Below are 25,428 nucleotides of genomic sequence, written 5' to 3' on the forward strand. Positions count from 1 at the left end.
GTCCCACGATCAGCCATGAATGAGCCAACACTTGTTACCCCATCGTTCAATGTCAGCTGGCATAAAGATGCTTCCTGATGGTCAGTACATGTAAACGGGGGGTGTACAGCCAGCTATGGGGCCAAACCATTGTAATGGTAAATATCTCAATTCTTCATAAACTGTAAAAGCAAATTAAATTCGTATTGATCAACATGGGTGTCGATCGGCGCTTGCTACATCTGGCCGAGAACATGGCCCTCGTAAAAGAACAATTGCCTCGCCATATCTATTTAAGAGTATTTCCATAGATAAAGCTTGGGGTGTTGCTAGACTTTGCCATCACTTTATGATCAGTGTGAATGCGACCTCTGGAACCCACATGTACTTCTATCTATTAAGATGGGCCTGTGGCACGTCTTAATACAATGCTAGAAGAATGCCTTATACTGCAATACTAAAGTATTGAGATTGTTTGATTGCTTATACCATATACTGCAAGTTCGAGACCCTTATAGGGAATAAAAAAAAAAGATACTTAAAATCTAACACCCTTTTCCCGTATTTATAATAAAAAAATAAAAACAAAAATTTGCTGTGTCTATATAAAAGTCTTATCTTTCAACATAATGCATTATTTATCTCCCATGGTCAATGTCATCAGGTAAAAAAAAACACGCCAAAATGGCACTTTTATCATTCTGTTAAATTTTATTTTATTTATTTATTTATTTTTTTAAATAAAAAGTGATCAAGCCGTCGTTTGTACTCCATGCTCCCCCCTGCTCACTCCTGCCACCCACCGCTCACCTCGCCGGCACCCGAATCTTTTCTGACGAGCAGGCAGGTACTCGAAAAGGACGACACTCGCTCGAGTATCTGCCCTTACTGAGTACGCTCGCTCATCTCTACCGAACACATCTCCATTAATGGCAAGAAAAAAATGTTACAGCAGCCAGAAGATTGTGCCAGAAAAGTGTTGCTTGATAGAGCAATGTATCGTCCTAGGTGCTTGCCATGACTCTGCTCTGGGGGGTAGTCGCATCATTCTTGTATGCTTAATATTACGGTTTCCCTGTAGACTGTACAGAAGCGTGCCGATATGAAGCTGATTGTGACATCCGCCACTCTGGATGCCGTGAAGTTCTCTCAGTATTTCTATGAAGCTCCAATCTTCACCATTCCTGGTCGGACGTACCCCGTCGAGATCCTGTACACTAAGGAACCTGAGACGGATTACCTGGACGCCAGTCTCATCACGGTTATGCAGATTCATCTGACTGAACCTCCAGGTTTGTAGTCGAATCGCTTTACGCGGTTTGTGTTTGAATACAAGCCCTTCTCCTGCTTGTCAAAGCCCCACAATTATCCTGATGGAATGGGATTGACAACTGGAAGGCTGAATTCACACACATCCGATGTGTCGCTGAGACTTCTGCGTCTGTTGTGTTCTGCTCTGCGGGGCTACAGAACGCCAAGTGCTTGCTGCAGAAACAAACATGTAGATGAATGCAACTGATGGAGTTGAGGAGATATGATACAGCAAATCTGTTGCGTGTGAATATGCCCTAATATGTAATCTTCCACCTCATTAATGGTCCTCGGGCCGTAGGTGGGTAACGTAAGGACAGGCGTACCAAATCTTTCCTTCCTCACCTATGGTGTTTGACTACTAGTACATGGCTGTCTAGGTCGTGGTGGGTGTGCTTTACCCCAGCATAGAAGGTATGAATGGTTTTCATGCTGTTCGTGCGTCTATGGCGAACGCAAATGTCCTCCCCGGAGAGAGAAAATGGTGGAGTTATACAGTTACCGGACAATATTTTCCTTATACCACCAACTGTGCTGAAACACCAAGTCAGCAATACTTACCCATCTTCTGTCGCTGCGCTGTCCGCCCGATGTCTGCACCAGATATTACATGACCACTGCAGCCAATCAGAGGCCATAGTGAACTGAACTGAACGGACGGTGACGCTGCAGCGGTCCTGGGAGGACAGCGTGAGCCGTGCTGGATGGCAGAGGATGGGTAACTACTGCTGGTTTTGTGTTAGCACAGTTGGTGTTGGGGTGTGTTCGCACAGGCGATTTACCTGCGCAGGTTCTGTCTGATTCTGTGATGAGCAGAACTCGCACGGGAAAAAAAAACTATTCGTTTGTTCTCTCAGACTGATAATCTGAGTTATAGGAAAAGGGTGGTTTTTTTTGTTTTTTTTTGTTGTTTTGTTTATTTTTTTTTTCTTCTATTTGTGCTTGATTTCTCCATCATGCCGTTATTTTATATGGGAGCAGGAAAAGACCTCAATTCGCGTTCAATTTCTTATTTATCTGGGAGTGCAATATGTTTTCACCTGGGGACTATGTGGAATAAAAAATACAAAAACCAGGGAGAGCAGAGAAAAACATGCAACAACGCATGAAAATCGCATGGCAGAAGGTCCGTGATTAACTGCCCAAAATCGCGCTCGCCCGTGAATACAACCTTGTAGGGGGAATATAATCTGATAATGGCACAACCATGCTGAATGTCTCTATGGAACAGCCTTTGTTCATTAGAACTACTTCTCCAGCGATTCATCAATTTCTACTGATATGTAAATCTTTATTTGCTCTATTTAGGTGACATTCTGGTTTTTCTCACTGGTCAAGAGGAAATTGACACTGCCTGTGAAATCCTCTATGAGAGAATGAAGTCCCTTGGGCCTGATGTCCCTGAGCTGATCATACTGCCGGTGTATTCTGCGTTACCCAGTGAGATGCAGACAAGGATTTTTGACCCGGCACCTCCGGGCAGCAGAAAGGTATTGTGAACGTACCTACTAAAAGCCTGCCTATCCGATGAGTTAAAGGGGTTAGCGCACCAAAAACATATATTCCTTCTCTACGGAATAGGTAAATGTATGATCACTGGAGGTCTGACCACTGAGACCGCCGATCATCACAAGAGCGGTGGGTTCTGAATCAGACTGACTAACGCCTTCTCACAGCAGCCATTTTTCGTTTTTCTGATAATTTTTTTTTGTCTTCCCCACTTTTTAAAGCGTTTTTTTTCCCTCGGGTTACATAACTACATGAGGCCTTTTTTCTTTGGGGGAAGACTTGTATTTTTCAATGCTACCATTTAGCATACCATATAATGCGCTCAAATGGAAAACTTAACTTTTTTTTTTTTTATTTAGGCTGGGGGGGGGGGGGGGGAAGCAATTATTTATTTTTACTGATGGGCAATTATTCATGGCAGCCCCTGGGGCCCCCAAAATGAAGTCCCCAGGCTGCCATGACCACCAAATGGCACCTTATGGTGCGGGAGGGGTTTGGGAGCCTAGAACGTCAATCAGGCCATTTAAGTGCAGTTGTCAGAATTCATAATAATGTTAAGAGCCATGGTAACAGCTGAGATTGCCATGAATGCTGATCCTGGGTGTCAGCTGTCAAAGATTGCTTACACCCGCCATGTATGTAGTGCTCCTGAGCCCGCTCCATATAAAGACGTCCGACGTGCACCGTACACGTACTGTGCATATCAGGAAGGGGGTTAATGGAGTGACTGCTATCACTTGACTATCTTTATAGACTGTGAATGGAGCAGTGGTCACTTATGTGCACAGCCACACCATACTCCGGGGGATTAGTGATCCCCACCAGTTGGGGTCCCACCGATCATACATTTCTGGGAGCAATAACCATTTTTAATAATGCAGGACTGCTTCACTTCACATCCTAAGGGACACAGAGCTAAAGCTTATATACAGGCTCTAATAGGATAACCGTGGAAACGCTTAATTGTTCTATATGGGCTCCCATTTTCATTGAGACTACATCTAGCGGCAATGTACTGGTAATTTATTTGTATTGCTTATGCTTCCAGGTTGTTATCGCCACCAACATTGCTGAGACCTCGCTTACTATTGATGGGATCTACTATGTGGTTGACCCTGGGTTCGTAAAGCAGAAAGTCTACAACTCTAAAACTGGAATCGATCAACTCGTAGTAACTCCCATCTCACAGGTAAGTAGTCGGGGTGTCATGTGTCTTATGAGCTCATTAGCATCCATATTAATAGCTGGGGTTTAGCATGCTCTGTTTTATCCCCATACACATCAGTGATTGATTCTTAGCGGTCACTCAGGATTCTAATTGGCAAGAATTTTGAATTGTTAATAAGCTAAGTTTCCAAAAGGTGTTTATTCTGTAATTCCCCAGTTTGTATAATACTCTGTCCGCTAGGTGTAAGCAGATATATTGACATCTACAAACCTGATTAGACTGGGTTCACACAGAGAGAGGAATGTCTGTGCGGACCCCCCCACACGTGATTCCGCCACGATTACAATGGTAGCAAAGTGGACGAGATTTTGAAAATCATGTCCACCTGCTGCGGAAATAACCCGCACAAAACTCGTGCAGAAACTTGCGACACGGAATTCAAATTGTCAGTCTCCACTGCGGAACTCGCCCGCTCTGAAGGAAGGGGTGAATTCCATACAGGAATTTGCGATTGAAACCAGTTTCAAAACCTGCATGATTTGGAGGCAGACATTCCGCGGCTGATCCGCAGAAGAATATACACTGCTGGCATTCTGCTGGAAGTCAGCCCCGTGTGGATGCAGCCTTAAGGTTGAACAGGAGACTTCATGTATGATGTTGTTGCAGCTGCTTCACTTTTTACTTGCATTCTTATAAAGGCCCAAGCAAAACAGCGAGCCGGCAGAGCTGGGAGGACGGGTCCTGGGAAGTGTTATCGCCTCTACACTGAACGCGCTTATCGGGATGAAATGTTGACTACCAACGTGCCTGAAATCCAGAGAACCAACCTGGCCAGCACAGTCTTGTCCCTCAAGGTATGGTAGACCATGTTTCCTTCATGATGTAGAAGTTTCAAGAGTAATTGCACTTTTTATAAACTTTTGCTATGTCAAAGCAACATGTCAAAAGTTTTGATCAATAAGGGGCTGGGTGACGAGACCCCCACTGATTGCTGCAATGAAGGGACTGCTGTGCTAACCGGAGTGCCGTGCCCTTCTGCTGTCCTCATTGCTTGCTGGCTCTTCTCGGCAGCTGAAGATTGACGCATAGACTTCTCTAGATATTTATGCATCTGTCTTCAACCGCCGAGATAAGCTGAAGGTGCACAGCACTCATGTGAGCACAACAGTCCCTACATTGTAGCAATCAGCGGGATCTCAGCACTTAGACATCCACTGATCAAAACTTTTTCAAATGTCAAGTATTGAAATAGTGTGTTTTACACTCTAATCATTTAATGTGGTTTCCTTCAAATAACCGCTCTGTCCATATGCTTTATTAGGGCATATGGACATCATAAAGACACTCTTGCTATTAGCCAGAGCTGCTGCACATGACATCCCAACTTATATTAGCCTCTGTATCACCAATGGGAGGTACTTCTATACTCACTAGAACCCTTTATATAGGCTTCTGTTATGTATTTTAATAATGGCATGAAATGTTGGTTTTCTTCAAGTGTTTACATTTTGTAAGTCTTTGCTGTCATATTGTTAGAGCCAAGACACCTATAGTACTAGAACGCTTCTTTACACCACCGACTAATGCATTTTGTTCTATGTTAAGGCGATGGGTATCAATGATCTGCTGTCTTTCGACTTCATGGATGCCCCACCTATGGAGACTCTCATCACAGCCATGGAACAGTTGTACACCCTTGGAGCTCTGGATGATGAAGGATTGTTGACACGCTTGGGGAGAAGGGTAAGCATGATCTTGGGGAAATAGACAAATACATAGAAATGTTAGAACTGTTCCCATCTTATAAAGTGATGGCATCTCACTAGGATATGTTATGGTGATCCCGCCGATTCTGAGACTGAAGGGGAACCCCAGTGCTGGTAAACCTCTTTATTCCCAGGATTAATGGGGATTCTAGAGGTTAAACTCCCACTGACTAACTTGCTTGCATATTTTAGCTGTATGCTGTCGCTTTAAGATGGGAATAATACTTTTTATTCTCCTTTTCCAGCCATCAACATTGAGTTCTTAGAATACATCTTGTTTTGTATTGGGCTATTCCTTTTTACAGTTGTGTTCTTACATCATGTTCTTGCTTCTTTTAGATGGCCGAGTTCCCCCTGGAGCCTATGCTGTGTAAGATGCTGATCATGTCTGTACATCTCGGCTGCAGTGAGGAGATGCTGACCATTGTATCTATGCTTTCTGTGCAAAATGTGTTCTACAGACCAAAGGTACGCAATACAATCTGCCACCATGGGTGTAGGGGCGTATTTTGTTACAGGAAATGTTTCTTAGATATTCGTTGCTTAAAGCTATCAATATCCCACTTTAAAGAAGAACTTTATTTTTCCTCCATGCGGCCAGATATTGCCTTTGTTTAGTTATCCTGTTCTATCTGAGAATTCCCTTTTAGTTGGGTCATGTGATCTCATGGTGACTTTCAGTACTAAAACTTCCTGTAGATGCGTTTACTACACATACTGTTCTCAGGCAGGTAAACTCCTATCAAATTACTGCTAATGATTAGAGGCTCCTGCCATGCAGTTATAATAGAGGAGATCACAGCTCATCCTCCTGACAGTATACTTATGGTCTGTAGCTTATTCAGGTGAATGTGGAGGTTTTTGATATTTACATTGTCCATTCAGCAGGCAAAGATGATATGGCCTCCATCTATGGGCTCCTATACACTTGCCTTTTTTTTTATTTTTTAAACGCTGTGATATCACTGCGTTTTTTAAACGCGTTTTTAACATTAGAAAGTCCCATTGACAATCGGGTTTTAAAAAACGCAGCGATATTGCAGCGTTGAAAAAAACACAAGTGGGTAGGAGCCCTAATACTGTGCTGATGCATTATGGGATTGTTTTGAAAGTCAAGATAGTGCCTGATAAGCATCAGACAGGAGGCTGTACTATATAGAAGTGACTTCTATATACAGAGGAGACCTCCGGAGTGTGACAGGTATTCAGGTGAGGGGTGCAGTGATGGAAACGTGTTTTCAGAGGAGTGTTCCTTAAAATGAGCCGGTGTTGATCCATGTATTTGGCTGTGTATCATTTCTTGGATGAATATCCCTTAAGGGCTTGTACCAAGAACAACTTTTATTACCCATCTACAGGACGGGTGATGAGCCTGATTTGTGGGAGTCAAGAATGGGGGTCTCGTGTCCCCTACTGCAGGCTCGCTGCACCAACCCACAATGGCGTCAGATTGAATGGAGATCTGGTCGCACATGTATAGTACTGCTCCATTCATTTCAATGGGGCTGACAGAAATGACCGAGTACAAGCGCTCGGCTATCTGTCAGCGCCATAGAAAATGAATGGAGTCACACCAGGCATGCGTAACCGCCGCTCCATTTAGTCTTCTACCTTACCGCAGAGGATGCAGTGAGCCTGCAGTGATGATGAGGGGCGGCACAGGACACTTCTTGGGATCAGTGGGGGCTCAGCAGTGACCCCCACCAAACACACTTGCCTATCCTATTCGGTAATAAAAGGTGTTCTTGGTACCAACCCTACTTTCTATGATGGGGCCACTAAGAAGAACCTGTCGTCTTTTGAGGTCGTACAGAATTCTGTTACTGTCAGGTCTATTTGTTTTTTGACGTTTGACCATTTTCCTTACAGGATAAACAGGCGCTCGCTGATCAGAAAAAGGCCAAGTTCCACCAGACAGAAGGTGATCACCTCACGCTACTGGCTGTGTACAACTCCTGGAAGAACAACAAGTTTTCTAACCCCTGGTGCTACGAGAACTTTATTCAGGCTCGCTCTTTGCGTCGTGCCCAAGATATCCGTAAACAGATGTTGGGCATTATGGACAGGTAATGTACTTCACAATATACCAGCAGCTCGTGGGTATTGGCCTGCTATGCCTAATGTCTGCTTGCTGTTGCTCCACATACTGCAGGGTTTTTGTTCCTTATCGATGGTGTGATGTAAAATTGCTTCTTGCAGGCATAAACTGGATGTTGTGTCTTGTGGAAAAGCGACAGTGAGAGTACAGAAAGCTATATGCAGTGGCTTCTTCCGAAACGCTGCCAAGAAGGATCCCCAGGAAGGGTACCGGACCCTTATAGACCAGCAAGTGGTCTATATTCACCCATCCAGTGCCCTGTTCAACAGGCAGCCTGAATGGTAAGCAACCTCTTTTTCTCTATACTGCGTTTCAAAATATTACGGCTGAGTTTGTGTTGGCCGTTGCGTAATTTAGTCATTCACTGTACTTTTTGTACTCGCAAATCATGCGCATTTGTGTGTGCAAAAAAAGCCACAGTCCCGTCCATTAAAATGGCTAATTAGCCTAATTCTTTACATATATTCTATTTCCCAGAACAATAGAACATGCTGCATATTTCAGTGCATGTGGAAGGAACCCATTAAAATCAATGGGTCCTATTCACTGCGTATATGAAAAGCTGCCATGTCTCGATTTGGTCTATCTATCATGGCTGTGTCGGTCTGATCAGAATTAGATGTGTTTTGTTTTTCGGCCATGTCTGTTATAGTTCAGTTTTAGTATGTCATCCGACAAGGACGAATGCTGCGTTCCTCTATTGGGATTTTTTGCATTACCAATATGGGTATAGCTCAACTTTGAACCCGAGTGATTTGGGTAATAAAGCAGAGAGTCCATGACTTCCCATCAAGTGCCATCAGCGTAATTCCTTAACACTAAAGGGCCCTTCGGGTACGGGGTTGGTGTGAGGAGGGATTGGGAGCCGATGGTGGAATTGTGCTTTATTATTATTTCCACCTCACCCCCCTCAGAAATGTTTATGAACTTTTTCAGTACATTATGTGGTACAGTAAGTAGACACAACTCCTCCCACAGAAAACAGGCCTCAGACCGCTACGTCAACAGAAAAATAAGAGTTATGACTTTTTGAAAGTGGAGAGGGAAAACCAAGAATCAGAAGAAAACCTGCATCCTTAAGGTGCCCGAGGGGTCGTGTCATGAAGACTATTCCTGTCCATATTGCCCCTCTGAGCCACAATGGAAAGCTGCTTTTGATCGAGCAAATCGCGTTCTGGCAGTCTGAAACAGTTCTTATATGGACGGCCGTTTCTCTGAATGACTGACATGTAATATTAAATTTTCCCTATAGCAGCAGTGTAGAAATACCTGGCTTGCTGCAGCTTCCCTGGGATCTCCCCTGGTCCCTGTTTGCTGGGATCGGGGGCGATCAATACATTTTGAAAGGGGTTGTCTATGAGCCAACTCTGGACTACAGTTCCAGCAAACAGTACATTAGATGTACAATAGAAAGATTTTTCCTATACACTTTCTGCATCAGGTCCTCAGTTATCAAGATCTCTGCTTGCTGTCATTCAAAGGGAATTTTTTTTTTTTGCTAGCACGGGATGATCTTTTTCCGGTCACACTAGCACATGGCTCGTTAAGGCATGTTGACACAGGATGGCTTTTCCATGGGTAAAATCTGTGGCAACAGGCGCGGATTATCTGCGTATTTTTCATGCAGTAATCCGCCCTCCAATGCCGCTGCTGTCCGGATTTGCTGTGAATTTTGGTGCGGAAGTCTATGACCGAAAACTGCGGGTTTTCTGCACCAAATGACATGCTAAAGATTAGAATTCCGTACCGCACAACAAATGTGCTTGTGAACAAGATGTTTGAAAGTCTCATCCAGATGGCTGCTAGATTATTTTTCTGACCCCTTAACTCTCCATGGACTAAACAAACCTTTCTTGTTCTCCACAGGGTTGTGTACCATGAGTTAGTCTTGACCACCAAGGAGTACATGCGGGAGGTGACTACCATCGACCCCCGGTGGCTGGTTGAATTTGCTCCTGCGTTCTTCAAGGTCTCTGATCCAACCAAACTGAGCAAGCAGAAGAAGCAGCAGCGCCTGGAGCCGCTATATAACCGCTACGAGGAGCCCAACGCCTGGAGAATATCCCGGGCCTTCAGACGTCGGTGATTTGGCTGCAAGCTGTAAAAGCCTCCTGGGACTTCAGAAGACTTTGCAGCACATGACCAGAAGACAGACTTTTATCTCAGACTCTGTTACACAATGGCGGCTTTTATTTTTTTATCAGTCCTTCATGTGTTTAAACCTGTATAAAATATATATATTTTTTAAATGTGGATTTCACTTTGTTTTAGTTTTATCGCTCGCCTTTAGGAGTTCACGCAGGGCAGCTCTAAGCTCACTACAGTTCTGATGGCCTTAATGATCATTCATAAAAGGATATGTTGGACTGGGTTGGTGGTGGTATTTGAGGGGTAAATGAATGGGAAATTACGAACGTCAATTAATACGTTGTGGTTTATTAAACCATTGCTTAGTTTTGAAGACATTGTGTAGGATTAGAAAAATGTCTGCTGTCATGCAGAGGCGCTGTCATTCTTGATTGTATCTGGTAGTGCTGCTAATTCACCTTGAAGAGGATTGAGTTGCAATACCAGACACAGCCCATGGATTAGAGTGGCGCTGTTTCTATGCAAAAGCAGACATGTTTGAGAGTAGAAAAAAAACCCTCTTTCCTTCTCTAATCATCAGTTTACCCTAAGGTAGTGGGTGTAGACTAGCTGCTATGATGATTCACGTACAATGCACATACAGAGGAATGGAGATTCTGCTCCTTTTGTTTTTCTGTATAATACCATTAGAAGCGGCACAATGGTGGCCATTATAGATGAGTACTAAGCAGTGCAGCTGGGCATCCAGCACTGAGGGGAAATATAACCATTACTAGAGCATTAAGCTGCCCATAGAAGTATACGGAGGGGAAAGGAATCTGCTGAGAAGTAGAGAAGCTAAGAGATTGCTGCAGGTAGTAGATGTCTACTGGTTCACAGCGACTGAACTCGCATCTACACTTCTCAGTACTGGTGGATAATGTCCTCCATAACTTTATTTCTGTGTGTGCTACAGAGAGGTAGCATAATTAGTAGAGATGAGTGAGCATACCCGCTAAGGGCAATTGCTCGAGCGAGCATTGCCCTTAGCGAGTACCTGCCCGCTCGAGATAAAAGGTTCGGGTGCCGGCGCGGGGGAGCGGTGAGTAGCGGCAGTCAGCGGGGAAGGGGGGGAGAGAGATCTCCCCACTCTCACCCGCAGCTCCCTGCCCGCCGCCGGCACCCGAACCTTTTGTCTCGAGCGGGCAGGTACTCGCTAAGGGCAATGCTCGCTCGAGCAATTGCCCTTAGCGAGTATACTCACTCATCACTAATAATTAGCATTTTTTTTTCATGTACAGTATATGGGGAGACAACGTGCTAGTTAGTCTCCACCCACCAGCTCAGACAACTGAGAATTGGAGATGAAGCCTGGGAAGTGGAAAACTGGTGATTAAATGAAGGACACAAGCCATATAATGGCCAGATATAGTGGTGGTCCTCCTGTACAAAATGTGATTGTTCTCAGCAATATAAACAAAGTCATCTTGTAGATCTAATACTTTTTAATGGCTAACAAAAATACATGATGTCATAGCGAGCTTTCAAACCTCTCTGGATTCTTCCTCAGACATAATGAAATAGATCTGAAGATGGATATACAGATGTAGATATGAATATGACAAGGCACAGACATGATGTGATTAATCTGCACTTAAAAAAAATACCAGAACAGGATCAGTAGAGAAATAAATAAATCCTTAATAGTCCACTGATAAAGATGTGAAAGTTTTATGGTCTCTGAATTAGTGTTAGGGGGTCACCAGGGCAGCAGTGTTATCTGGGCTATATATTTCTCATACTTCCCAGTCACGCATGAATCCTCTTGAAGATTTTAGGCCTCTGTTGAAAGTGTCAAATGTTGTAAGAAATTTGTACTCCCAAATTCTTCTATGGTTTTGTGATTTGAAATAGCCTTTCAATACGGTAGCTTATTCTGCAAAGAGTGTGGTACACTTTAACCCCTTGAGTGGCACAGCCGGAAAATTTCCGGGACGAGCTCCACTGCTCATAGCAACATAGCCCGGAAGATTTCCGGGCTATGTATCACTATGGGAGCTGCAGAGCACACTGCCACAAGCTGTGACAGTGTGCTCTGCCTCCACAGACCCACAGAGAACAAAGCAAGGGCTTTGAAAAACCAGCAGAAGATATTGCCGATATGCCGGCAATCTCCTGCTTTGTTTACAGGTTACCATAGAGACCATTGGCTTGTCAGAAGCAAGCCGATGGTCTCTGTGGCAGGGAGAGCTGGTTGTTAGCTGTCAGAGGACAGCTAGGTACTAGCTCTTACAGCAGAGATCAGAGAAAACCTCCGATCTCTGCTGTGTTAACCCTTTACATGCTGCAGTCTATGTGACTGCAGCATGTAAAGGGCTGTCACCATCGGACCCCCGGAATGTGATCAGGGGTCCTGATGGGTCCCTGTGGAAGTCCCCTAAAGGGACAAAAAAAAAAAATTATAAAAAAATAATAAAAACACTTGTCTCCCTTTGTAAAAAATCAAAAATACAATCACACATGTGGTATCCATGTGCGTCGTAATGACCCAGAGAAGGAAGTTAATACATTATTTAACCCCTTAATGACATGGCCCCTTTTTTTCTTTTTTCCCCCATTTCTTTTTTTCCTCCCCCCTGTTTAAAAAAATCACAACTTGTCCCGCAAAAAAACAAGCCCTCATATGGCCATGTCAATGGAAAAATGAAAAAGTTATGGCTCTTGAGACGCAACTGCAAAATTAGTTGAAATTCAATGATTAGACCATTTTAAAAAACCTGCCCTGGTGGGCACGACAGGGTGGTAGGAAACCCGCCACTCAAGGGGTTAAAGGAACATGTATTAGGCTTGCTGGACACTGTTCAATTTTTCAATTGTGACCTGTATTTAAGAATCGGAAGAGTCATGAACAGTATATCTCTTCCGTGAAGATCAGAGGCTGGGATACGAGGTGATTGTCACGTATACGTGCAAGAATTACTTTTTCTCTATTACTGCTTTACCCCCTAAACTTCCTACTTTTTTTTTTTTGGACCTCCTATGTCTAACAAGCTGTCTGGTCGGGGTTCAAAGCTTGAGATGCAGCCATTCCTACTTGATGCTGGTTGTCTACTAGAATCTATTTAAAGTGCTTCTCCCTATGAGAGGTGTATATTTTGAAGGTTCTGTCTTTTATATCTTGCGCCATAATGTGTTTTTATCCCACTGTCTTTTATGTGTTTCAGTAAAACCTTTTGGTGATTTTGTACTTTCTTTGCATTTTCATGGAAGAACTTTAGGCTGAGAAGTTGATGTTCTAACCAGTTTTTGCCCCAGATCAATAAAGGGATTCTATAATCAGAATTTCTACTACTAAGGTGCCACCATAGTCTGAAAATTCCGCCTCGGAGTGTTCGGGTGAAGAGACCCCGTAATCCCTGGTGCGGGCCCTTTTCCTGGATGGCCCCGGCTGGGCGTCAAAGGTTTGCTCTCTTAGCGCCTGTACCTCTTCACGCATCATCTCCCGAATACCTTGTAGTAGGTTTTGTTGCTCGTCTATTACTATTTTTGTAGCGCAGTCCGAGCAAATGGGTCTCTTGGCGTTATCGTCCACTTTTTTGGCGCATAACGCACACCTGTTTATCCTTTTTTTTTTTTTTTTTTCTTCCTGTTTAGCTTTTACTGCTTCCTCCTATAATGAGAAGCCATTACTAATACCAGGTGTGAAAGCCATACTCACAAAAATGTTCCCATTTTTTTTGTCCAAGTGGACTACTTACGGTTGGCACAATCCCTTTTTCTCCCTCAGCGCTGTCCATGGCACCTGTCAGCAGAAAAAGGAGCCTGAGAACATGGAGGATTTTTTTCCCAAATGGAGTTTGAATTTGGCGCCTTTGAGCGCCAGCACTGCATCTGACGTCACTCTGCCGACGTCTGACGTCATCGCGCATGACGCGGCGCCGCCCAAATACCCGGAAGCCGGCCGCCGCTAGACGCCGGGGAACAGGAGCGCAGAGCAGTCACACCTGCCGCTCCCTCCCCACAGATGGTGCCGACGTCCAGATGGAGCCGTGGAACTGCCTCCCCTGGCCGGATACCCCGCGCCTCGGTGAGTAGCGCTATGTAGCCCGCGGCCTCCATTCACAGCACGGAGAACTCCCTCCTGTGTCTGTTTGGGACAGGAAGACACTGGAGTCAAGCGGTGGGAGGTGGCTTTTAAAGAACTCCTCTTCCTGTCCCAAGGAACACAGGCGGAGCAACCTCCATGTGTGCTGTCACGATGGACTCATGGAAAAGGAATTATCGGTAAGAAATAATTATTGTCTTTCTTACTGCTTGTGCTGACAGCAGAGGAAGATGGCGGAGCTGTGGAGGGGCCATGCATTATTCGTGGAAGCTATGACTCTGGGCTCATGTGGCTTGTTTACGTGACTCGAGTGTTGGATCAACTACCATTCAACATGAGTATAAAAGTAAGTTTCTGTTGAAACAAATAGTCTGCTTTTTATTACACATACGTCCAATCTCTATTCCAACAAGCCAACCTCTACCCTGCTCTGTGTTATGAGAGACAAGCTCCTACTAAACCGCTGTCCACAGATGGGTGAAGTGCAAAAGGACAATGGAACAACCCCTGTAGCTTGTCTAAGGGTGTGCCATAGCGTAAAAAAAAAAAAAAGAATTCTATCCCCAAATAAATTGACTAAGGTGCCCTAGATCCTCCTTCCCCAATGGGGGGCAATTGTGATAAAGAAGGAACACACAAAGGCTATGTTTAGGCACAACCTTCAAGTCATGAGAGGCAAACAGTCATGAAATTAAATCTGACTTCTCCTGTTTTTATTTAAAACGGCCAGCAACTATAACACTTTTCGAGGCTAAGATGTCTCTTCCTCAGATACAGATGACTGATGGGCCTAGTCATGTTTCAAGGCTCTTTATTTGGTTGAACATTGATTTACAGGGTACATAACTAGGTGGCACTGGGGCTAATTTCCAAATGATCCTGTTTTTGCTTCTCTTGATGAATAGCATTTGGTTACAAAACTGTAGAGAACACTCAAGAATGCTTGAGTCAAGCGTATTTCCTCTCCCCCCCCCCCCCCCCATTGGTAGTCGCAGTAGATCTTCCAACTTGACCAAGATTTATAAGGCCACCTCTAGCTCCAGTCCGACAACGAGAAAAAACATTTATGGCTGTCCTAGGGTAGTAAGTCCTCCCAGCTATCCACTGCACTGTTATTTGAAAGTCCATACACTGCTATTGTTGTCCAAGCAAATGCTCGTCATAGCCGATAAAAGAGCAGCAAAGGCAGCTGGCAATGAAGACCAAGTTCGGCAACTAAATGCCAATTTTCGGTAAGTGTCAAGGGAGGACAAGGAAATGGACTGGAAGGAGTGAGATCAGTAGTTGAAGCGACACTCCCTGATGCGCAGGCATGATTCTGGCAAGAGCACAGAACCCGCAACTATATTGCAAAACTGCAATGGGCCATGGAAAAAGCTTGAGAATATTAAAAGAATATCTACATGTGCTTCATCGACTACTTCAAGGCCTTTGACTGCGTCAACCATGACAAGCTATGGCAGGCCCTACAACAGCTTGGCGTATCGGCACATCTAGTCAAGCTGATAAAATCACTATATACCAATCAAGAAGCTACTGTGAGAACACAGTATGGGGCTACAGATTGGTTTGGGATCGGCAAAGGCATCTGACAGGGCTGCATCCTCTCACCCTTCTTGTTTAATCTAAATGCTTAAGTGATCATGCGGAAAATGGGCCTAGACGAATTGAAAACCCAGGTGAAAATAGGTGGAAGAAACATCAACAATCTCTGTTATGCAGATGACACAACTCTGCTTGCAGAAACAGAAGCCAGTCGTAAGCAGCTGATATGGAAAATTAAAACAAAGTGAGAAATTGGGTCTCTACTAGAGATGAGCGAACGTGTTCTTCCGAGCTTGATATTCGTGCGAATATTAGGGTGTTCGGGATGCTCGTTACTCGTAACGAGTACCACGCGGTGTTCTGGTTACTTTCAGTTTCCTCTCTGAGACGTTAGCGCGCTTTTCTGGCCAATTGAAAGACAGGGAAGGCATTACAACTTCCCCCTGTGACGTTCAAGCCCTATACCACCCCCCTGCTGTGAGTGGCTGGGGTGAGCAGATGTCACCCGAGTATAAAAGTCGGCCCCTCCCGCGGCTCGCCTCAGATGCCTTGTGAGTTAGCTGAGGGAAAGTACTATCGTGCTGGTGCTGCTGTAGGGAGAGCGTTAGGAGTCAGTGTAGGCTTCAAGAACCCCAACGGTCCTTCTCAGGGCCACATCTACCTGTGTGCAGGCTGCTGCTAGCAGTGTTTTTTTTTTCTTCTCAAAATCGGCAGTGCAGAGCATTGCACCCGGCATTAGGGACAGAAGTGGTGTATAGGCAGGGAGAGTGTTAGGAGTGAGTGTAGCCTTCAAGAACCTCAACGGTCCTTTCTAGGGCCAAATTTAACCGTGTGCAGTACTGTGCTGGCTGCTGTTAGCAGTGTTGCATTTTTTTTTCTTCTAAAAATCGTCTGTGCAGAGCATTGCACCCTCCATTGATACTACAGGGACAGAACTGTGTAGGCAGGGCCACAACACAGTTATTGTTCATTGAATATACGCAGTGGGTCCTTCCCTTTGCAAAAAAGGAAAAGAAATTATATTTGGCCTGCCTGTGTCAGTCCTAAGGTCTCCGTGTACGTGTGTGCTGCGTGGACAACGTACAAAAATCAGACGCAACCAGCTACGGTTTACTGCAGGCTTGCGCCATTGTCTTTCCTGACTGGCAAATACCTGCTCTGCTAGAGTTAATAACTCTGCTACACTAAAGTTGTGTGACACTTTTTGAGGGCCACACCACAGATATTAAACTTCTTGTTCATTGAATATACGCAGTGGGGTCTTCCCTTTGCTAAAAAGGAAAAGAAATTATATTTGGCCTGCAGGCTTGCGCCAATTTATTTCCTGCCTGGGAAATCAAATCACTGGTAATACAGCATGCTGAGGGGTAGGGGTAAGCCTAGTGGACGTGGACGTGGCCGAGGACGCGTAGGCCCAAGTGAGGGTGTGGGCACAGGCCGAGCTCCTGATCCAGGTGTGTCGCAGCCGACTGCTGCGCGATTAGGAGAGAGGCACGTTTCTGGCGTCCCCACATTCATCGCCCAATTAATGGGTCCACGCGGGAGACCTTTATTAGAAAATGTGCAGTGTGAGCAGGTCCTGTCCTGGATGGCAGAAAGTGCTTCGAGCAACCTATCGTCCAGCCACAGTTCTGCGCCGTCCACTGCTGCAAATCTGAATCCTCTGTCTGCTGCTCCTCCTTCCTCCCAGCCTCCTCACTCCACTACAATGACACCTGCTCAGGAGCGGGAACACTCCCAGGAACTGTTCTCGGGCCCCTGCTTAGATTGGGCAGCAGTGGTTCCTCTCCCACCACAGGAGTTTATCGTCACTGATGCCCAACCATTCGAAAGTTCCCGGGGTCCGGGGGAAGAGGCTGGGGACTTCCGCCAACTGTCTCACAGTTGTCTTGCAGTGAGGTAGTAGTAAGGGCAGTAAGTCCAAGGGAGCAGCGCACAGAGGATTCGGAGGAAGAGCAGCAGGACGATGAGGTGACTGACCCCACCTGGTGTGCAACGCCTACTCAGGACAGGTCTTCAGAGGGGGAGGCAAGGGCATCAGCAGGGCAGGTTGCAAGAGGCAGTGTGGTGGCCAGGGGTAGAGGCAGGGCCAGACCGAATAATCCACCAAGTGTTTCCCAAAGCACACCCTCGCGCCATGCCACCCTACAGAGGCCAAGGTGCTCTAAGGTCTGGCAGTTTTTCACAGAGACGCCTGACGACCGACGAACAGTGGTGTGCAACCTTTGTCGCGCCAAGATCAGCCGGGGAGCCACCACCAACAGCCTCACCACCACCAGCATGCGCAGACATATGATGGCCAAGCACCCCACAAGGTGGGACGAAGGCCGTTCACCGCCTCCGGTTTGCACCGCTGCCTCTCCCCCTGTGCCCCAACCTGCCACTGAGATCCAACCTCCCTCTCAGGACACAGGCACAACCGTCTCATGGCCTGCACCCACACCCTCACCTCCGCTGTCCTCGGCCCCATCCAGCAATGTCTCGCACCGCACAGTCCAGCCGTCGCTAGCGCAAGTGTTGGAGCGCAAGCGCAAGTACGCCACCACGCACCCGCACGCTCAATCGTTAACCGTCCACATAGCCAAATTTATCAGCCTTGAGATGCTGCCGTATAGGGTTGTGGAAACGGAGTCCTTCAAAGCTATGATGGCGGCGGCGGCCCCGTGCTACTTAGTTCCCAGTCGCCACTACTTTTCCCGATGTGCCGTCCCAGCCCTGCATGACCACGTCTCCCGCAACATTGTACGCGCCCTCACCAATGCGGTTAGTGGCAAGGTCCACTTAACTACGGACACGTGGACAAGCACAGGCGGGCAGGGCCACTACATCTCCCTGACGGCACATTGGGTGAATTTAGTGGAGGCTGGGACAGAGTCAGAGCCTGGGACCGCTCACGTCCTACCCACCCCCAGAATTGCGGGCCACAGCTCGGTGGTGGTATCTGCGGCGGTGTATGCTTCTTCCACTAAAGCACCCTCCTCCTCCTCCTCAACCTCTGTCTCGCAATCTAGATGTGTCAGCAGCAGCAGGACGTCGCCAGCAGTCGGTGTCGTGCGGCGTGGCAGCACAGCGGTGGGCAAGCGTCAGCAGGCCGTGCTGAAACTACTCAGCTTAGGAGATAGGAGGCACACGGCCCACGAATTGCTGCAGGGTCTGACAGAGCAGACGGACCGTTGGCTTGCGCCGCTGAGCCTCCAACCGGGCATGGTCGTGTGTGACAACGGCCGTAACCTGGTGGCGGCTCTGCAGCTCGGCAGCCTCACGCACGTGCCATGCCTGGCCCACGTCTTTAATTTGGTGGTTCAGCGCTTTCTGAAAAGCTACCCACGCTTGTCAGACCTGCTCGTAAAGGTGCGCCGGCTCTGCGCACATTTCCGCAAGTCCCACACGGACGCTGCCACCCTGCGCACCCTGCAACATCGCTTTAATCTGCCAGTGCACCGACTGCTGTGCGACGTGCCCACACGGTGGAACTCTACGCTCCACATGTTGGCTAGGCTCTATGAGCAGCGTAGAGCTATAGTGGAATACCAACTCCAACATGGGCGGCGCAGTGGGAGTCAGCCTCCTCAATTATTTTCAGAAGAGTGGGCCTGGTTGGCAGACATCTGCCAGGTCCTTCGAAACTTTGATCAGTCTACCCAGGTGGTGAGCGGCGATGCTGCAATCATTAGCGTCACCATTCCTCTGCTATGCATCTTGAGAAGTTCCCTGCAAACCATAAAGGCAGCCGCTTTGCGCTCGGAAACAGAGACGGGGGAAGACAGTATGTCGCTGGATAGTCAGAGCACCCTCCGGTCTATATCTCAGCGCGTTCAGGAGGAGGAGGAGGAGGATGAGGAGGATGAGGAGGAGGGGGAAGAGACAGCTTGGCCCACTGCTGACGGTACCCATGCTGCTTGCCTGTCATCATTTCAGCGTGTATGGCCTGAGGAGGAGGAGGAGGATCCTGAAAGTGATCTTCCTAGTGCAGACAGCCATGTGTTGCGTACAGGTACCCTGGCACACATGGCTGACTTCATGTTAGGATGCCTTTCTCGTGACCCTCGCATTCAACGCATTCTGGCCACTACGGATTACTGGGTGTACACACTGCTCGACCCACGCTATAAGGAGAACCTTTCCAGTCTCATTCCCGAAGAGGAAAGGGGTTCGAGAGTGTTGCTATACCACAGGACCCTGGCGGACAAGCTGATGGTAAAATTCCCATCCGACAGCGCTAGTGGCAGAAGGCGCAGTTCCGAGGGACAGGTAGCAGGGGAGGTGTGTAGATCGAGCAGCATGTACAGCCCAGACAGTGCAACAGTCTTTAAGGGCCTGGCCAGCTTTATGGCTCCCCAGCAAGACTGTGTCACCGCTCCCCAGTCAAGGCTGAGTTGGCGGGAGCACTGTAAAAGGATGGTGAGGGAGTACGTAGCCGATCGCACGACCATCCTCGGTGACACCTCTGCCCCCTACAACTACTGGGTGTCGAAGCTGGACACGTGGCCTGAACTAGCACTGTATGCCCTGGAGGTGCTTGCTTGTCCTGCGGCTAGCGTCTTGTCGGAGAGGGTGTTTAGTGTGGCTGGGGGAATCATCACAGATAAGCGTACCCGCCTGTCAACCGACAGTGCCGACAGGCTAACACTCATCAAGATGAACAAAGCCTGGATTTCCCCAGACTTCTCTTCTCCACCAGCGGACAGCAGCGATACGTAAGCAATACGTATTATGCACCCGCGGATGGAAGCTACGTTCTCTCTCACCATCCAAAACGGGGACATTTCTGCTTCATCAATCTGTGTCTAATATTCCTCCTCCTCCTCCTGCTCCTCCTCCTGAAACCTCAGGTAATCACGCTGAACGGGCAATTTTTCTTAGGGCCACAAGGCTCACTCATCTAATTTTTCGAAACAATTTTTATATGTTTCAATGCTCTTAAAAGCGTTGAAACTTTAACTTGAACCAATTTTTCGTTAAACTGGGCTGCCTCCAGGCCTAGTTACCACTTAAGCCACATTAACCAAAGCGATTAATGGGTTTCACCTGCCATCTTGGTTGGGCATGGCCAATTTTTACTGAGGTACATTAGTACTGTTGGTACACCAATTTTTTGGGGCCCTCACCTACAGTGTAATCATAGCAATTTGTATGTTCTTCACCTGCACTCATGGTACAGAAGTGTGTGTGGGGTTGGCCTACACTTTAGCTACATAAATGTAACTTGGGCCTTGGCTATACTGCAGCTACTGAAATGGAACGAAGACTGTGCTCCCACTATACTGCTGCTTCGGAATTGTTACTGGGGCCTGTCTTGAGTGCTACTATTGCTGACATGGAACGAAGACTGCGCTCCCACTATACTGCTGCTTCGGAATTGTTACTGGGGCCTGTCTTGAGTGCTACTATTGCTGACATGGAACGAAGACTGCGCTCCCGCTATAATGCTGCTTCGGAATTGTTACTGGGGCCTGTCTTGAGTGCTACTATTGCTGACATGGAACGAAGACTGCGCTCCCGCTATAATGCTGCTTCGGAATTGTTACTGGGGCCTGTCTTGAGTGCTACTATTGCTGACATGGAACGAAGACTGCGCTCCCGCTATAATGCTGCTAGTGATATGTTAGTGGGGCCTGTCTTGAGTGCTACTATTGCTGACATGGAACGAAGACTGCGCTCCCGCTATAATGCTGCTAGTGATATGTTAGTGGGGCCTGTCTTGAGTGCTACTATTGCTGACATGGAACGAAGACTGCGCTCCCGCTATAATGCTGCTAGTGATATGTTAGTGGGGCCTGTCCTAATGCTACGGCTGAAATGTTACGAATTCTGGGCTCTGCCTATACCGCTGCTAATGGTATGTCTCTGGGGTGTGGAAACAGAGGCTTCCCAAAGACATGATGGCGGCGAGGCCATTTCCCACCAACGCGGTTACTGTAAAGGTGCATATAACCACGGACACGTGTAGAGGACACGTAGTGCCTCAAAAACATCCCCCTCCTCCTCCAACAGGGAAAACAAACATTCTTGGCAAATGCCTTTGCATTGGTTCGTCTGGTGGCAGTCCAAGAATTTCACCTTTACCGACACTACAAGAGAGACCCCCCACCATCCCCCCGCCACGGCCCACTTAATCCTGGCCACATTCCGAAAACCAACAAAATAAAACCGCGCTACTAGGTCCGCAGTCACCACCACATTACCACCAACGCGGTTACTGTTAAGGTGCATATTACCAGTCTGACTGGGGCATGCAGACACCTTGACAGAATGAATAGTGTGTGGCACATAGGTTCCCCATTGCTATGCCCACGTGTGCAGCTCCTGATGGCGGTGGCACAGGATTCTATTTCTCATTGCTTCTGTACAGCATTGTGGGCTATCGCCCCGCCACTTTTAAAGAGGGTCGCTGCCTAGCCGTGCCAACCTCTGCAGTGTGTGCCTGCGGTTCCTCCTCATGGCAGACACACTTCTAAATAGACATGAGGGTGGTGAGGCATTAGGGCAGCTGAAGGCTGCGCAGGGACACTTTGGTGTGCGCTGTGGGGGGAGGGGGGGGCGGTTGGGCAGCATGTAACCCAGGAGAAGTGGCAGTGGAGTGTCATGCAGGCAGTGATTGTGCTTTGTTGGAGGTAGTGTGGTGCTTAGCTAAGGTATGCCATGCTAATGAGGGCTTTTCAGAAGTAAAAGTTTTTGGGAGGGGGGGGCCCCACTCTTGCCGCTATTGTGGCTTAATAGTGGGACCTGTGAACTTGAGATGCAGCCCAACATGTAGCCCCTCGCCTGCCCTATCCGTTGCTGTGTCGTTCCCATCACTTTCTTGAATTGCCCAGATTTTCACACAAGGAAACCTTAGCGAGCATCGGCGAAATACAAAAATGCTCGGGTCGCCCATTGACTTCAATGGGGTTCGTTACTCGAAACGAACCCTCGAGCATCGTGAAAAGTTTGTCCCGAATAACGAGCACCCGAGCATTTTGGTGCTCGCTCATCTCTAGTCTCTACCTGAATTTAAAGTAGACAAAAATTATGACAACTGCAAAAAAAAAGGCCTAATTCAAATCAAAATCAACTATGAGGCCATAGAATGCATGCCAGATTTCAGCCTTCTTGGTTTGGAAATTAACCATGATGGAAAATCTAAAACATAGGATAGCACTGGGGCGAAGCACAATGCTAAACATGGACAAAATCTGGAAAAGTAGGGATATCGGTATAGCAACTAAACGCAGGATAGTGCAAACCACCGGTTTCCCCATAGCCATATATGGGAGTGAGAGCTGAACTGAGAAATAAGCTGATAAAAGGAGGATTGATGCGTTTGAGCTGTGGTGCTGGTGAAAGCTGCTGCGTATACCCGGGACAGAGATTAGCAAACAGAGAAGTCCTGAATAGTATAAGACCCAACATATCACTGGAGGGCAAGATGGCCAGACTCAGGCTCACGTATTTTGGCCAAGTAATGCGAGCAGAGTTGCTAGAAAAATCTATAATGCTTGGACAGATCAGTGGCAAAAGAAGACCCGGCCGCCAGAGGACCCGATGGCTGATACTGTCAGAGCTGATACGGACATGGATATCAGACAACTGAAAGAAGCTGTGCAAAACCAAAAAACATGGAGGGAGCTCGCCTGTAGGGTCGCAAATGGCTAACAACAACAAGATCTAGACTATAAGGCAGCTGCTATAATGTACAGGGTGATTCAAAAAGAATGGTGTAAAGGGTGAAGCTGATTTCTTCATACATGAAGTGACCTACAAAACTCAGAATTACATTAAAAGACAGAAGATACAGATGTTTGATGTGGATGCCATTGGTGACACTAGACAACCTAAAATAATTTCTGCTGCAGTGGAATCAATAATGCAGCATATCCCAGGATCGGTCTGGGCAGAACTGGACTGCTGACTTGCCATTTGCTGTGTTGCCAATGGTGCCCACATTGAACATCTGTAAAGTGCAGTAAAAACTTGGGAGTTCTACCTACTCATGTCATTCTGGTTGTTGTATTTTGATGCATGTGTGAAGAAATCAGCTTAACTTTTGCAACATTCTTTTTTTTTTTTAATCCCTGTGTAAGCAATGGGATTTTTTAAAAATTATTTCTACCCCCACCCTTATAAAACGACCGTGCAGTAAGTCTCACATTCTATTTGTCGTCTTGTGTCCTGCTCCTAGTTTATCTCTAATATCAGGTCCTGGAGGTTCTTGAAAATGACTGCTGACCTTCAGCCGAGGGCTCGATGATGGATGGTTTGACCTTGAAGACCTTTCTGTGAGAAACATCAGTGCCGGCAGGAGTCGGGGGGGGGGGGGGGGGGGGGGGGGGGGTGAGATATGGTATTGAGTGACTGTTTATGATCAGATTCCCCACTGCTCTTAATCCCCAGAGATGCCCACAGCCTGAGATAAGAGCAAACCTCTATTATCCTGAACTGCGGGTCGTACTTATCTTTCCTTACTGCCCACATATTTCCGTTAATGAATATTGATTTTCTATAATTGCCTCCCTAATTTATAAATCTAAGATTGGAACATTTTTGGAACAGTTTCACTCTAGTCATGATAAACCTGGAATGTGATGGAATAATGCTTGTGCTATGGCTAGTGGGGGGAGTGTAATTATAGGGCGGGCGGAGGTACAGATGGGGCCATCCTTAACTTTATCAATATTGTACTCCGAGGGATTGGAGTCCTTAATGAGAATTGGTCTATTCTTGTGTTATCCACTAAAAAAAAAATCTATAATTTTAATATGGGGACACAATTTTGTCTCCCCTGCACCTCTCTGTTTCCTCTGTGCTCCTTGGTATTTTTTTTTCTTTGCACTAAAACCCCAATCCAAACCGTGTTTGCATGCAGGTTTTGGCCACACAGGGCATTTTTGAAGCCAAAAGGAATAAGACAATACAGGGTTATTCAAAAAGGTGGCAGATTTGGGGATTTAATGACAAGCTATAAAAGACGGCTACACCATCCTCACATCACTGAAAAGAGGAAGGTTCACAGTTTTTTGTGACATACCAGTAAGTTCCAACTTCTGCCCCCGCGCAGCGCTGGGTGTCTCGCTTACAGGTTTATGGTCCCTAGAGCACATATGCAAGTTAAAGGGGTTGTCCCGCGAAACAAAGTTGGGGTATACACTTCTGTATGGCCATATTAATGCACTTTGTAATGTACATTGTGCATTAATTATGAGCCATACAGAAGTTATTCACTTACCTGTTCCGTTGCTAGCGTCCTCATCTCCATGGTGCCGTCTAATTTTCAGCATCTAATCACCCGATTAGATGCGCTTGCGCAGTCCGGTCTTCTCCCTTCTGAATGGGGCCGCTCGTGCCAGAGAGCTGCTCCCCGTAGCTCCGCCCCATCACGTGTGCCGATTCCAGCCAATCAGGAGGCTGGAATCGGCAATGGACCGCACAGAAGACCTGCGGTCCATGGAGGGTGAAAATCCCGGCGGCCATCTTCGCAAGGTAAGTAAGAAGTCACCGGAGCGCGGGGATTCGGGTAAGTACTATCCGTTTTTTTTTTTAAACCCCTGCATCGGGTTTGTCTCGCGCCGAACGGGGGGGCTATTGAAAAAAAAAAAACCCGTTTCGGCGCGGGACAACCCCTTTAAACAAATTTTCTGTGCCACTTGTGACGAGGCGGATGTTTATGGAATCGACACCGGAATTCATGTTGCACTTGGACAATAGATCCACACTAGTGTATTTGGGGCCGTGTGCTGTCCTTGCTAATTTATGGGCAGCACGCGGCTCCATTATAGCCTATGGAGCTAGAAACCTGCTGATGGTCCGCAGAAAAGACAAAAAAAACCTCATTACTTGTCCTATACCTTTCCATTTAACGGATGAGAAATAGGGCATGCTAATGCATGCCAATGTGCCGTGT

The 25,428-nt window shown here is 46.8% G+C and overlaps 1 protein-coding gene across 1 annotated transcript in view; it reads left to right on the forward strand.

The window, feature by feature from the left end:
• Positions 1-10,084, forward strand: part of DHX8 (DEAH-box helicase 8) — a 31,780-nt gene extending 21,696 nt beyond the window's left edge. The window contains exons 16-24 of the mRNA XM_066587598.1: positions 1,061-1,271; positions 2,599-2,780; positions 3,848-3,988; positions 4,666-4,821; positions 5,573-5,710; positions 6,073-6,201; positions 7,603-7,799; positions 7,933-8,112; positions 9,698-10,084. Of these exons, the coding sequence (XP_066443695.1) occupies positions 1,061-1,271; positions 2,599-2,780; positions 3,848-3,988; positions 4,666-4,821; positions 5,573-5,710; positions 6,073-6,201; positions 7,603-7,799; positions 7,933-8,112; positions 9,698-9,917 (1,554 nt within the window). The 3' untranslated portion in view covers positions 9,918-10,084. The remainder of the gene's footprint in view (positions 1-1,060; positions 1,272-2,598; positions 2,781-3,847; positions 3,989-4,665; positions 4,822-5,572; positions 5,711-6,072; positions 6,202-7,602; positions 7,800-7,932; positions 8,113-9,697) is intronic.
• The last annotated feature ends 15,344 nt before the right edge of the window (positions 10,085-25,428 follow it).

The sequence above is a fragment of the Eleutherodactylus coqui genome, chromosome 13 (genome assembly GCF_035609145.1).
Source record: "Eleutherodactylus coqui strain aEleCoq1 chromosome 13, aEleCoq1.hap1, whole genome shotgun sequence".
NCBI classification, from domain to species: domain Eukaryota; kingdom Metazoa; phylum Chordata; class Amphibia; order Anura; family Eleutherodactylidae; genus Eleutherodactylus; species Eleutherodactylus coqui.